This window comes from Balaenoptera borealis (assembly GCF_965194805.1).
Source record: "Balaenoptera borealis genome assembly, chromosome: 1".
Lineage (NCBI taxonomy): Eukaryota > Metazoa > Chordata > Mammalia > Artiodactyla > Balaenopteridae > Balaenoptera > Balaenoptera borealis.
Window position 1 is genome coordinate 4591967 of NC_138860.1, and position 12557 is coordinate 4604523.

General features: G+C 36.5%; 1 protein-coding gene across 13 annotated transcripts in view; it reads right to left on the minus strand.

Moving 5' to 3' along the window:
* Positions 1–12557, minus strand: part of NEK7 (NIMA related kinase 7) — a 158974-nt gene that overhangs the window by 50951 nt on the left and 95466 nt on the right. For all 13 annotated transcript variants that reach the window (XR_014245558.1, XM_082395340.1, XM_082395339.1 and 10 more), the window contains 2 exons: positions 7364–7472; positions 6375–6482 (listed from right to left, as the gene is read on the minus strand). Coding sequence is in view for 12 of the 13 variants with exons in the window: in XM_082395340.1 (XP_082251466.1) it covers positions 6375–6482; positions 7364–7472 (217 nt within the window). In the remaining variant the exon portion in view is untranslated. The remainder of the gene's footprint in view (positions 1–6374; positions 6483–7363; positions 7473–12557) is intronic.

A 12557-nucleotide genomic window follows, 5' to 3' on the forward strand; every position in this document is an offset into this window, starting at 1 on the left:
GGAGGTAAGTAACATCAAGTCGGAAAACAGTGGCAGAGTCAGGGAAAACGCCACAAGGTCCGCATACAGCAAAAACATACAGTGCCGGGTGGGCGAGGGACCGCATACTAGGGAAGCTCGCCTCACTGGTTTCCAGGTGCAAAGCCCGTTCGCCTCCTGTGCCTCAGTCTCCTGGGCTCTAGAAGGGGAACAGTTTGCATCCATGGCTCACGTCCACCTGCGAGGACCTCAGGGAGCTGAACGGCTGCGAACTGTACGGAACAATCAGGCACATTACTCCCCACCTCCAGGAGCACAGGCAACTCTGTAAATGACTGCACTACGCACTACGTCTGACCGACCGAACTGGCCAGAGAGCAGGACAGGAGGAGGTCTACAAGGAGAAGGTAGAAAAATGGGAATCTGTCTTTAAGTAAATGGAACAGCATGAAAGTACTGTAAACACAGACTAATGTTCTCCCAGTTCCAGGTTATCACCCATTAATGAGTTGGGAAATCAATTTACTGGGTTGCAAATACCATTATTTTTAGTAACACAAAATAGAACAGACAGCATCAGAATGCACTGCAGTTACGGCAGAGAACACTGTCGCGTGGAACTTGCGCTTCAGTTATACGCAGTTAGGTCCCCATGGGGATCACGGTGTTGCTGGGGCAGGGGGCGAGTGGGGGGGACTGTCAAGAAGTCTGACGGCCCCGTATCTAGACGATCAAAAAGCTTGACTCCAGAGAGGGGAGGAGTCCTCATCACAAATTTTAAAGATATATGTAGATATAGATATAGATACATGCACGTAACACATTTTCTAACATCTGTTACATTTGTAAGATTGATAAACAATATGAAAGAAAACAGCAAAGCTTACACCTAGGAATATGTGTAATCCTACAATGAGTCTCCCAGCCACATCCTCTGTCCCAATCAATACAAAAATGCTAAATGAAGATCTGACTTAACGTAAGTGCATGTAGAAAACAAAAGGGGAAGGGGACAAAAACCAAAGAACCTTCTAGAGCTCAGATCAGACAGGGATAAACTTGGTGCTCGCTGGGCTGAGGAGCACAAATGAGGTAGCTCTGGGCAGCACATACTAAGAGGCCGTCTAGGAGCCAAAGAAGAAACTACCGGGACAGAGAAGGCCCCGAGGAGAGCAGGCAACAGTGGGCGTGATGACCCCCAGGAAGACGGAGGCTCGTGGCTCGGTCCTCACACAAATCAGACTATGTGGCTGTCCTCGTGCCAGCCCTGCAAAGCTGGCCCTGTGCTCGGAATAAGGTGTGAACCCCCCTCGTGGGGCTGAGGCCCTCCTGCACCCTGACCCCGCAAACCTCCTGCAGGAGAGCACGTCCTGCAGCAGCCCCTCGTCTGAACTGCTGCCGGTCAGCCCGGGACGTTACTCTCCGGGGACCCAGTATAGCCGCTCTTCTGCATCCTCCTCATCCAGGTCAAACACCACCTCCCGGCAGGGGCCTCGCCCTTTCTGAAGTGCTCCCTCCGCTAGTCACTCCCTGCACAGGCGAACAGATCATCTTATTCCTTTGTTTCCTTGTTTATTATCTGTTCCCTCCCACCACCAGGTGAGAGCCATGCAGACAAGCACTTGACCTGTTCAGGCTACGTTCCTATGCCCTGGAATAGCACCTGTGTCTCTGAATGAATCAGTTCAGGTATTTCAACAGAATAAATAAATTGCACATGACTTCCCTCTCCTCTCCTCCCCACACCACTGTCATGTTAACATCAGCAACTTAACATTTATACAGCAACTTACAGTGTTCAGAAAACATGTTTGGGGGCTTCCCTGGTGGCACAGTGGTTGAGAATCTGCCTGCCAATGCAGGGGACACGGGTTCGAGCCCTGGTCTGGGAAGATCCCACATGCCGCGGAGCGACTAGGCCCGTGAGCCACAACTACTGAGCCTGCGCATCTGGAGCCTGTGCTCCGCAACAAGAGAGGCCGCGACAGTGAGAGGCCCACACACAGCGATGAAGAGTGGCCCCCGCTTACCGCAACTAGAGAAAGCCCTCACATAGAAACGAAGACACGGCACAGCCAAAAAAATAAAATAAATAAATAAATAAGTCAGGAGCTCTTTAAAAAAAAAACAAGAAAACATGTTTGCGCTCATTTTATCATTAGGTTAGGGGCTGCTTGACATAGGATGGTTATTACCCACATTTCCATTTTTAGAAACCAGGAAACTGAACCTGAGAAAAGTGAATGAAGGGCTTGATCAGGGTCCTACAGAAGAATGGGCAGGTAAATCCAGGTGTCCTCCGTTCTGTCTCACGTTCAGAACAAGGCAAGAGGAAAAGCACGGCGGACATCATGAGGTAGGTGGGTAGCCAAAGACGGGAGTGGGCCAGCAGACACTGACCTAGAGGACCCCAAACGCGAAGCCAAGGACTTTTCACGATATTCTTTAGGCCACAGGGAACAGTCAAAGATTTGGAGGAAGTAACATGATCAGATAATGTCTTTGGGGAAGGAATATTACAAATAAGGGAGGATACTTTCCTAGTCCAAACACGAAGCTATTGTGGATTAAGGAGGACAGGACAGAAATGGAGAGACTGGGAGACACTGTGTGTGGTGGGAGCAGAAGAAAAACTAAAGGCCTCTGAGATTTTTTTTTTTTTTTTTCCAATTTTGAAGAACTGAACATGGTCTGAACATCCAGCAACATCAGATTTAGTATCTGTAATTTTAACCCTGAATTTAAGGAATTATTATTATTCTATGTTGACATACTCCTTAGTTAAAAAACTGGTTGTGAAAACTGACTGGAAACGTGGCCACCTACACAACTTCATTTGCTACAGAAAATGTGAGAGAACCAGAGATTTTACTGCATGTCGATATGTTACCATGTAATTAAATGATACAAATAAGAGATAGAAATTGAAGAGACAACTGAAAAATTCAAGGACTTGACAATCTCTTAAGGATTGTTAAATGCAAAAAAATTTGGAAGTGTGTTCCTTACTAATGATTGAATACAAATAAGTGAAAAATCTTTGATTTTTGAAAAAAATGTATTTTGAAATAAACAAAGTATAAATCTGTTACTACAACAAGATGTTTCTAAAATCCTAGGTATTTTTGCCTTTTTGAATTAAATTCCTGAAAAAAATCTCCTTTACAAAATTAAACAAAATTTGGCACCAGAACAGACTTCATTCAAAGTAAACTTATTCAGATTTTCCTTTATGAACGATATACAGATCTCATTCATTTGTAGTTTCACTAATATTTAAACCTGCACTGTGAATAAATAAATCATGCCCTACAGATTTAATCCTCAGCAAAATCAGAAAAAAAATCAACATACTATAAAACATACAGTTTATCATATTTTCTGTGAGCAAAATAAATTTGTATAGGTGGCCTCATTTTCAAGAACTTTTTGGAAAAATAAAAGCAATCTTTTATTTTTTATTATATTATAATTTATATATTATAAATTTCAGGTGTACAATACAGTGTTTCAATATTTTTACAGATTATACTCCATTTAAAGTTATTACAAAATAATGGCTAAATTTCCTTATGCTGAACTATATATCCTTATTGTTTATTTTAAAAGCAATCTTTTAAATTTGTTCTTAAAAATAAAAATATATGTGAGTAACACAGGAGGGCAATAATTCTTTAAAAGCAAAAATTAGGATCAACTTGTCAACAAACATAAGTCTATGTCACAATTTCTGTCCTTGTTATTTTATACATATTCTCTGTTAGCAAAGAATTTTTCCTGATCCTTCTACACAGGATTTTTATTGGGTCCAAATACCTTGGTAGGCTAGAGCTCAAACTTTAATTCTTGATGTTCAACGTACTTTGCTTAGTGAACTTCAGTTTCAAACCATCAAAATCTTTACTTCACAGAGAAGATAGGCAGGAATAAAGCATGTTTTCTTATTCTAAGAATATTTTTCTCAAAATAATATGGAAAACAAAAATACTTGTGAAAGAAATTATTTTTCTATTGATTCATTCATCAAACAAACCAGTCTCATTGCTACTTCCTCACTGGTTGTACTTCAGGTGTGTCTCAGAATGTTTTATAATTATGGGCATCCCCATTTATATGTGTGTGTGTCCATACACACACACACACACACACACACACACACACACAAACTACATGACCCTAAGTGAATTTAGATAAAAACTGATGTTAGAAATTCTTAATGAATTATTAAATCTATTAAATTTTTACTCTCTATATAATAACACATCACCTAAATCTAAGACATGCATACATGTTTGTAAACCCCACTGAGAACTTTTGTAAGAGGCAGTGACAGGCAAGCTAAAGAAGCCCATTTCCTAAACTGTTAAGATTTGGTTTTCACATAATATGCTGGATACTTAGGGTCAGGCAACTACGGCACGCTCAGAGCGACAGCCTGCAGAGCAGCATTTACACAATACATATATGTGTGCAGGAGCATGGGTACGTGCAGTTGTGCCTGTGTGCATGTATGTGTGTGCGTGTGTAACTGTAACCTGGCATTTCTAAGTAGATTAACAACAGAGTGCTGTTAGGACATTCCATTCAGATGAGTAACAGTGAACACGTTATCTTTCCTAACGATCAGTGGCACTGGCTTGGAACAGTCTAAAGTCTTCTTCACAGAAATCCCCTACTATTTGCATTGTCAGAGTTGGAACTTCCAAATAAAACTTTATTAAAGTGCTCTGCAAATTTATGCATTTCTTATGGAACTTCATATCAAGTTTTCCTATCCTGAAAAAATTGTAATGTTCTGCAAGAATAAATGTAAAGTGAAAGAAAAAACTAAAACATTGTTACTCGGCATCAGTTGAAATTTTATTTTCTTAAAGTACTGGACAAAACTGAAACTCTGTGTAAAGAGTAAAGTATTATCTTCCCACCACTCCTTAATCTAGGACCCAATATCTTGTCATTCAGCAAATATTGATCAGGTTCCTACTTATGTGCTACACACTATCCTAGATACAGAAGAATTAAATGACAGGTTCAAGGCCACACAGGACCTTTGCGACAAAGCCATTTAAAAATGTCCAGTCAACTAACTCAGATGCTCGTTTCACTACTTCGTTATTTAGTGTAACTCACTTATTCCTCATCAAGCCATTTAAAATTTTTTTATTTCTCATTTAAAAACAATAATTTTATCCAAAAAATCAATTGTTTTCAATGATTTCATCTTTCACCAAAGATGGGGCATCATTAAATTAAAGCCAACTTATTTTTACCTTAATCCTTGTTTTATTTTGGTTGTTACCATTTTGACAAAGTCATATTACAAGGGGACAATATGATTTGAAGAGTTTTAGGAGAAGCTCTATCACTCTCTTTAAGTTATTCAATTTAAAAATTATTTCTTCCTAGTAATTTCTATTGTTTCTAAACTGGACAACCTTCTTTCCATTAATATAATGTTGTAATAGCTACATTCAGTTCTATTTTAGGTACAAAGGACACTCGTATATTATCAGCTCTAGAATGAATAAATTACAAGTATCTTCTTCTTTATAACTTAGGGGAATATCTTCCTCCTTAGCCATAGATCATCTCTAGGTCCCCCCTCTGGAGCAATCACAACCATGTATGTTACTTTAATAAACAAACATTTACAAACAACTATAGTATTTTTAATGGTCAGGTGAGGTCCTTTTTCAAGATATGGTTTATTCTTCATATTATCTTAATATTATTAATGTAAAAGAAAAGGAAGGATCCATGGCAATGATTAAAACTAGATTTGTTGGGCTTCCCTGGTGGCACAGTGGTTGAGAATCTGCCTGCCAATGCAGGGGACATTCGTTCGAGCCCTGGTCTGGGAGGATCCCACATGCCGCGGAGCAACTGGGCCCATGAGCCACAACTACTGAGCCTGCGCGTCTGGAGCCTGTGCTCCGCAACAAGAGAGGTCGCGACAGTGAGAGGCCCGCGCACCACGATGAAGTGGCCCCCGCTCGCCGCAACTGGAGAAAGCCCTCGCACAGAAACGAAGACCCAACACAGCCAAAAATAAATAAATAAAATTAAAAAAAAAAAAAAAAAAAAAGAGTGAGGGCACAATAAAGACATTTCAAACTCAAAAAAAAAAAAAAAAAACCAACTAGATTTGATCATTAGCATTTTCTTTTACTAAATGCCTGCCTGAGGGTCAAACTAACAGAAGTATCCAACTGTCACATGAATGGACACATTATACCTGACAGGTTTCAGCTCAGGACCTGATGATTTCTAAAATAGTTTTAGTTAGACTATAAAAGCTAGCATGTAATCTGTACATCCCTTACATTTTTAACCATATGGGTGGGGTGGGGGGAAGGGGGGTAGATAACCAAATGAAATTATATTGTGTCTCTTACCTAAAGAATGTGCAGCTGTGGTTTTGGAGCTAAAAAACCGACCAAGCCCAAGATCTCCAAGTTTGACCACCCCAGTGGCTGTAATGAACACATTAGCTGGTTTTATATCTGTGAATAAACGAAGGGATCAGGTGAAAGATAATGTCAGTTTAGGTATACTCAAGGGATTAAAAAACACTTCTCATTGTTGAATTTAAAATATATCTCAAAAATGAAAGTCAGTTTGAATTTTTAACCAATTATTTTGAGTAATTTTCATATAGCCTAATATTTCTGAGTTCTCAGTCCCCTGATAGACAGATAATCATCAATGCAGGATGATGATCACCATTCATTTTCATTTAAAATGCATTTTGTTTTCCATTTTCAAATAAACTTCTGTGAAATTCAAAGCACAAAATAAATTTGTGCCCTTCTTATGTCAATTTCAAATAGAATATCCCACTAAACAGTAATTTATTGACATGTTTACATAAAATATAAAATCATAACTCTGACACAGGTAATTATTTACTTAGATGACCTTAGAAATTTTAATTGCTTAAATAAATTGTACTGAAAATTTTCAAACCCCCAAATCAAGGGATTAATGCCTTAGTGATGTAACCTTCATACATTCCACCCAACCATTTAACCGATAACTAAGAATATATTAACAGTGAATGCTGAACATTAAAAATCTAAGTAGCTGTAATATATAGTTCATTAAAAAAAAAAAACAAACTCTTCCTTATGCATGTTCAACTGCTTTCCTGCATCTATTTTTTTTCTTTTACCAACATAATCAGTAAAAAAAAAAAAAAAAAAAAAAAAAAAAGTCAAACAGAAAAATAACTAATTCTCATTCTTATTTTTAAAAAAACCAAGTAGGCTTCACTTAAAGGCTTATCATTCTAGTAAAATCAAAACTTGGAAATAAATTACCTGGGAAAGCCTGATACTGTGCATCGTTGACACCAACACTAAAAGTTACTCATGACTGAACTCACCCCGGTGCATGACTCGTCGAGAATGCATGTGCTCCAGTGCGCTGCACAGCTGCACGAAGTACTTCCAAACAGTCCTTTCAGGAATTAGCCTCTTTTGTTTCTTAAAATGCTGTTTAAAAAATTTTAAATAAGATTTTAAAAAAGAAACTATCTTCAGACTAGATTCTGACTTCAGTCAGAAAAACACCTACTTTTATCTACCTATTACCAGCTAAAAAACATGATTTTCCATAGTGAGAGGATACCAAGATTTTTACCGGACACAATGGCTTAAATGTCTCCCTATTGTATCTAAGGTCAGCACAAGCCATATCATGCTACGTCTTTGCGGTGTCCATCTATTTCAAAAAATTAACATCCACATAAAGTAATTTCTTATCCTAAAAGGAGGATGTCAGATTTTATTTTAAGAATAGCCGGAATAAAAGAGTCTAGAGACCTGGAGGTGATTATGTTCATTACAAGACCGTCCTTCTCTTGACAGAAGGTAGTGAAGTAGAATTCCTTTAAATATTGAACCATCCTTGGTGACTTGAAATACCACTTAATTTATTAAAAATTAAATAAATAAAAGGGATTTATGTGAAAAGTTTTCATGAATATTTCCACTGCATACTCCAAGTCAAACTTGTACTTTGCTTTGAATGAAACTAAATATGGGAGCAAAACATTACAGGAAGACCAGGGCAAAAAAGCTGAGCGTAAATATGCTAGTTTGGAAGGAGTGGGCCATCACGCATAAGAGGGCAATAACTAAATAACTGCAGAACCAAAGGTACATATTCATGCCCATTTTTCTACATTACCTTTGCTAGAAGAATATACTAATAATATGCTGATTCAAGAACACAGTTCGTAGCTTCATAAGATTTATAAAGATTCTTTACATAAAAATTATTTTTCAAAAACAAAAGTGTAATTGGTTTCCTACTTAGCAAAATCTATAAATGACCAGCATGAAGAAGTATTTCATTTAAACAAATTTTCAGACAATTTTAACTTTTTAAGATACACATTTATTAATAGACATCGACATTTAAATACGTGCTTTAATGCACTTTATCTGGTGACTTGACATTTTTAAAAGTTCAACTGATTTGATTTTTTTTGTTATTGAATATGGAGAATGGTACTTCAGATGATTCCAAAATAATGAGCTGTGTCAGTTCCTGACCCTGTGACCAGTTGAGGGCAGGCTGAAAGGAAAAACAATACAGGGAAACAGATCTGCTAGTATCCCTACTTCATACTTAGCAAAGGGTTATATCTACTGTCTCATATGCACTCAATACGCCAAAGGATAAATCTTTAAGGAAAAGCGAATCACTTTAGGTTAATCTTTATTGGAACACATACTACAGAAATGAACTTATTAGCAATTTCAATAGCTATTACATCAGTAGCAAAAAAACAAGTAACAATTGGATGACCAGGATATTAAAAAGCAAATCAGGGTTAATACTAAAATGGTGAAAACCTGCCATATCATGTTTCAACGTTAGGTCTTATTAACTGCAGACTGTGTGAGCATCGGTTTTCATTCTATGGGGCCAATGCTGCAAAATCAGTTCTACACACATAGTTTTCTTTCAGACTTGGAATGAGTCCAAATAAAGCCAGTCTATGTGCTCTCCCTCACTCTGGATTAGCAGATCAGAAGACTGTTTGATGTCAACAGGAAGATGGGGACCAGGTTTCCTTTCATTCAAAAATAAATATACCGTATCATGTAAGTATCAGACCGTGAAAGAAGAATCTTATGCTTTAATATAGATTCTGAAACCACCGTAATTATAATTAACTTGACAATTTACCTTTAAAGTTCCATTATTAAAAAATAAATCATACATAAAGGAAAGGGCAGAATGAAAAAATTGCCCTCAAAATGGAAGGTGTAAATCAGGCCAAGACAGTCCGACTATTTTCACGTTTTCATGTTCTTGTTTAGGATCGTTTCTTTCAATAACAAATTAAAGATGATAACAATAAACTGGCATCAATATAATGCTACCGAGACAGAATGACTCGGCCAAATGTAACTATCTGAATTACTAACATGTTTCTGAAGAATAATTTTAGGAATTTGACTGGATCATAAAATAAACCAAAAGCAGTTTCATTACGTCATTGGTTATCTTCCAATATTTTTTACGTGTCTGTTTAAACACATGCAGTTTTTCAACCATCCTTCAGTGTAGGATTTTTTTTTTTTTTTGAGGAAACCAATACTTATGATGAGAAAAGGCTGTCTGTTCTGATGGTGGCACTGTTGGCTATCTCTTAAAAAGAGGATGAACAGAAAAAAGGCAATACAAATTTGAATTGTTTTTACTACTGGTAAAATTTATATCAGGACTACAAAGGAGGAACTTACAAAATGCCAATGTATTAAAAAAAAAAGAACCACCTTTTCTTAACTTATTCTAATATACACATATCTTTTAAAAGTTAATTATCCAGTCAAATAGCATTACTGCTCAAAAATCCTATTTTTCTCTTGAAAAAAGACAGTCCCACATAAATATTCAGCTCTAGATTTGGAAAAAAATCTAATACCAATACACAGAAATAAAAAATGTACATTTATTTGTCATGTGGTAAGTTTTTAATAAAGCAATAAATAATTTTTAAATGTTAGTGTTAATAAAGATTTCTGTGAAAACAACTTACAGGATATGTCATTTTTACTATATTTATGTTATAAAATAGAATTTTAACTTTTTATATCTGAAAATAAAATATCTAAAAAGTCATGAAAAGACAGAAATTAGCACTCAGGTATACCTAACCACTTGGACAGAATTATTATTTACTCTTTTTTTCAAAGGTACGTTCATCTTTTTTCTATGCAAAGCTTCAAATATTGTTTACTTTAAAAGCATATTTTCTATCTCCATCAACATTATTCAAATAAACACTGAACATTATTCACATCAAAAAAAAAGATGTAACAAAAAAGGCAGCCAGGGTACATGTAAAATGCATATACAAACATCAGGTTATATTATATTCTCACTTGTGTGTAAAAAGATTACCAGCATCTCACTTAGGTGAAATTCAGCATCCCTGGTAAAACATGTGCAGTGTCACTGAATGATGCGTATTAATATAAAAGAGGCTAGCTGATGCAAGCTGCTTCCATTCAAAGATTTTTGGAAAATAGTCACATCTTTTTTTTAAATTGTCAAACATCCTCCTACAAATTAAATGCCCCAGACCAAATTACATAGTGGACACTGCCTATCAAGTATCAGTTTCTGGGTCACTTGGTTCCTGAATCTAGACACCACTACTCCAAACAGCACATACATTTATTTCTAAGTTTTATAACTCTAGCATTCCTCCTCAGGAAATCTTGGGAAAAAATTTTAACAGTATTACCCAGCATAAACTCATCAACAGAGAAAGAACAGAAAATTATCTTGTTGGATCAAAAAAAAAAAAGTTAATCTCTATAGTGTATCAAAATATTTAAGCCCGTAGTTTGGTATATTAATTTTTAACAAGAAAGTTTCAGACAAAACACCCAGAACCATCATAGTGCCAGCTTCACAGGTGAGCGGCCCATACGTTCATGCAGGGCCCTGCGCTGAGTGTAATGCTTGCTCTGTTCTGCCACCTAGAAATTCCTAATCATTTGTCAACAAGGGGACCCACGATTGTGTGCTGGTCCTGGGAACCATATACCAAGCATCCTTTGGAAACAACATACTGCTGTAGTTAAAAACAAAACCAAAAAAACAACAAATACAATCCTGTCAGGCGAGTCATTCTTGAAGAAGATTAGGAGAAATGGTAATTAAATAACAAGAAATAATGAAGTTATATGAGAACTGGCATTGCAGGCATCAGCTGTTTCAGCTGTTTTCCATCTCTTCCAAGTATCTAACAAGAGGAAGGAATTTATGTTCACTATGAGGAACTATTTCCTGCCTGGGAGTGTCATCAAATGTTTCATGTGCCACTCACAGAATCCATATGCACCTTTAATAACAGACCTGATTCTTGACAGTAATGGTTGTGTGACCTTGAACACGACGCTTAACCTTGCTGGGCCTCTGTGTCCTCACCATATTAAACAGAGTTTGGAGATGATCTGTGTGGTGCCTGCCGCCTCTAAAGTATCTCAGTTACAAATAAAACACAAATAATAAATGCCTGATTGGCACATTTTCACACTTAAAAATAACAAATTTTACTAGTATGTCCTGTCCTTTAAATCTCCAACTGATAAAAACAAAGCAAAAATAACAATCCTAATACCTCTGAGATCCCCATAAGTCCAGTTAATGCTATAAATGGCCTTCACATGAGATAACAGGTCAAATTTTTGTAATTAGGTAATTATAAGGTAACTGACCTTGTAATTAGGTCAACCATTTACCAACAGAAGGGATGTTATGTTCCCAAACATTTCTGTAAGTATAATACATTTTTATAAGATGACATTTTGCAGTGGTTATTTCAAAGAATCAAATGCACAGGGACTGGGTGATGGAAAAGACAGGATGCTTCTAGAAGTGTAACTGACAGTTCTAAGTGTGATTTTTATTATATATCCATCTTTCCATAGAAATATTTCTATTCCAAAGACATAAGAAGGTGTCAACAGACTAAACTGTACAAGTATTTGCTATACACCAATTTTGGGAATTATATAAATGCATAAAATAGTTATGTCTCAATTAGAATTTGGTATGTGATACTAATTTGCAATGTGTGAATATTTTCACCCTTGGCACTCAGAATAAAATTTAGGTATCCTAAGTTGCTTTAGAAGATGCAAGTAGAGTGGGCTTGGCAGTCAGGAGATAACTAAAAATATTTATCATCTGCATTTAATTTTATCCTCTTTGATAAAACATTTCTCATCCAAGCTCTGCTTGTCTTTTTCCTTTCCTATAAATGTTAGAAAAGCTGCTAAGTGTATTCAGCCGTTTCTAATTATAATTTAATAGAACATCAATGTAATCCATTCATTCCCCAAAGTCAAAATCATATAGGTTAATAATGAAAGTGGAAAACATATTTTATCTTATGGTAGAAAATGTGAAACAGATAAGATTTTTTTTCTGAGTAATTAAGCCTTGGGGGAAAAAAAAAAGACCTTATTTAGCAAACAAGAAAAATAAGCTCCTATAAAGTCACAATATTCTTCCCCCTGAAAAGTTGCCTTCTAAATGTTCATACGTCA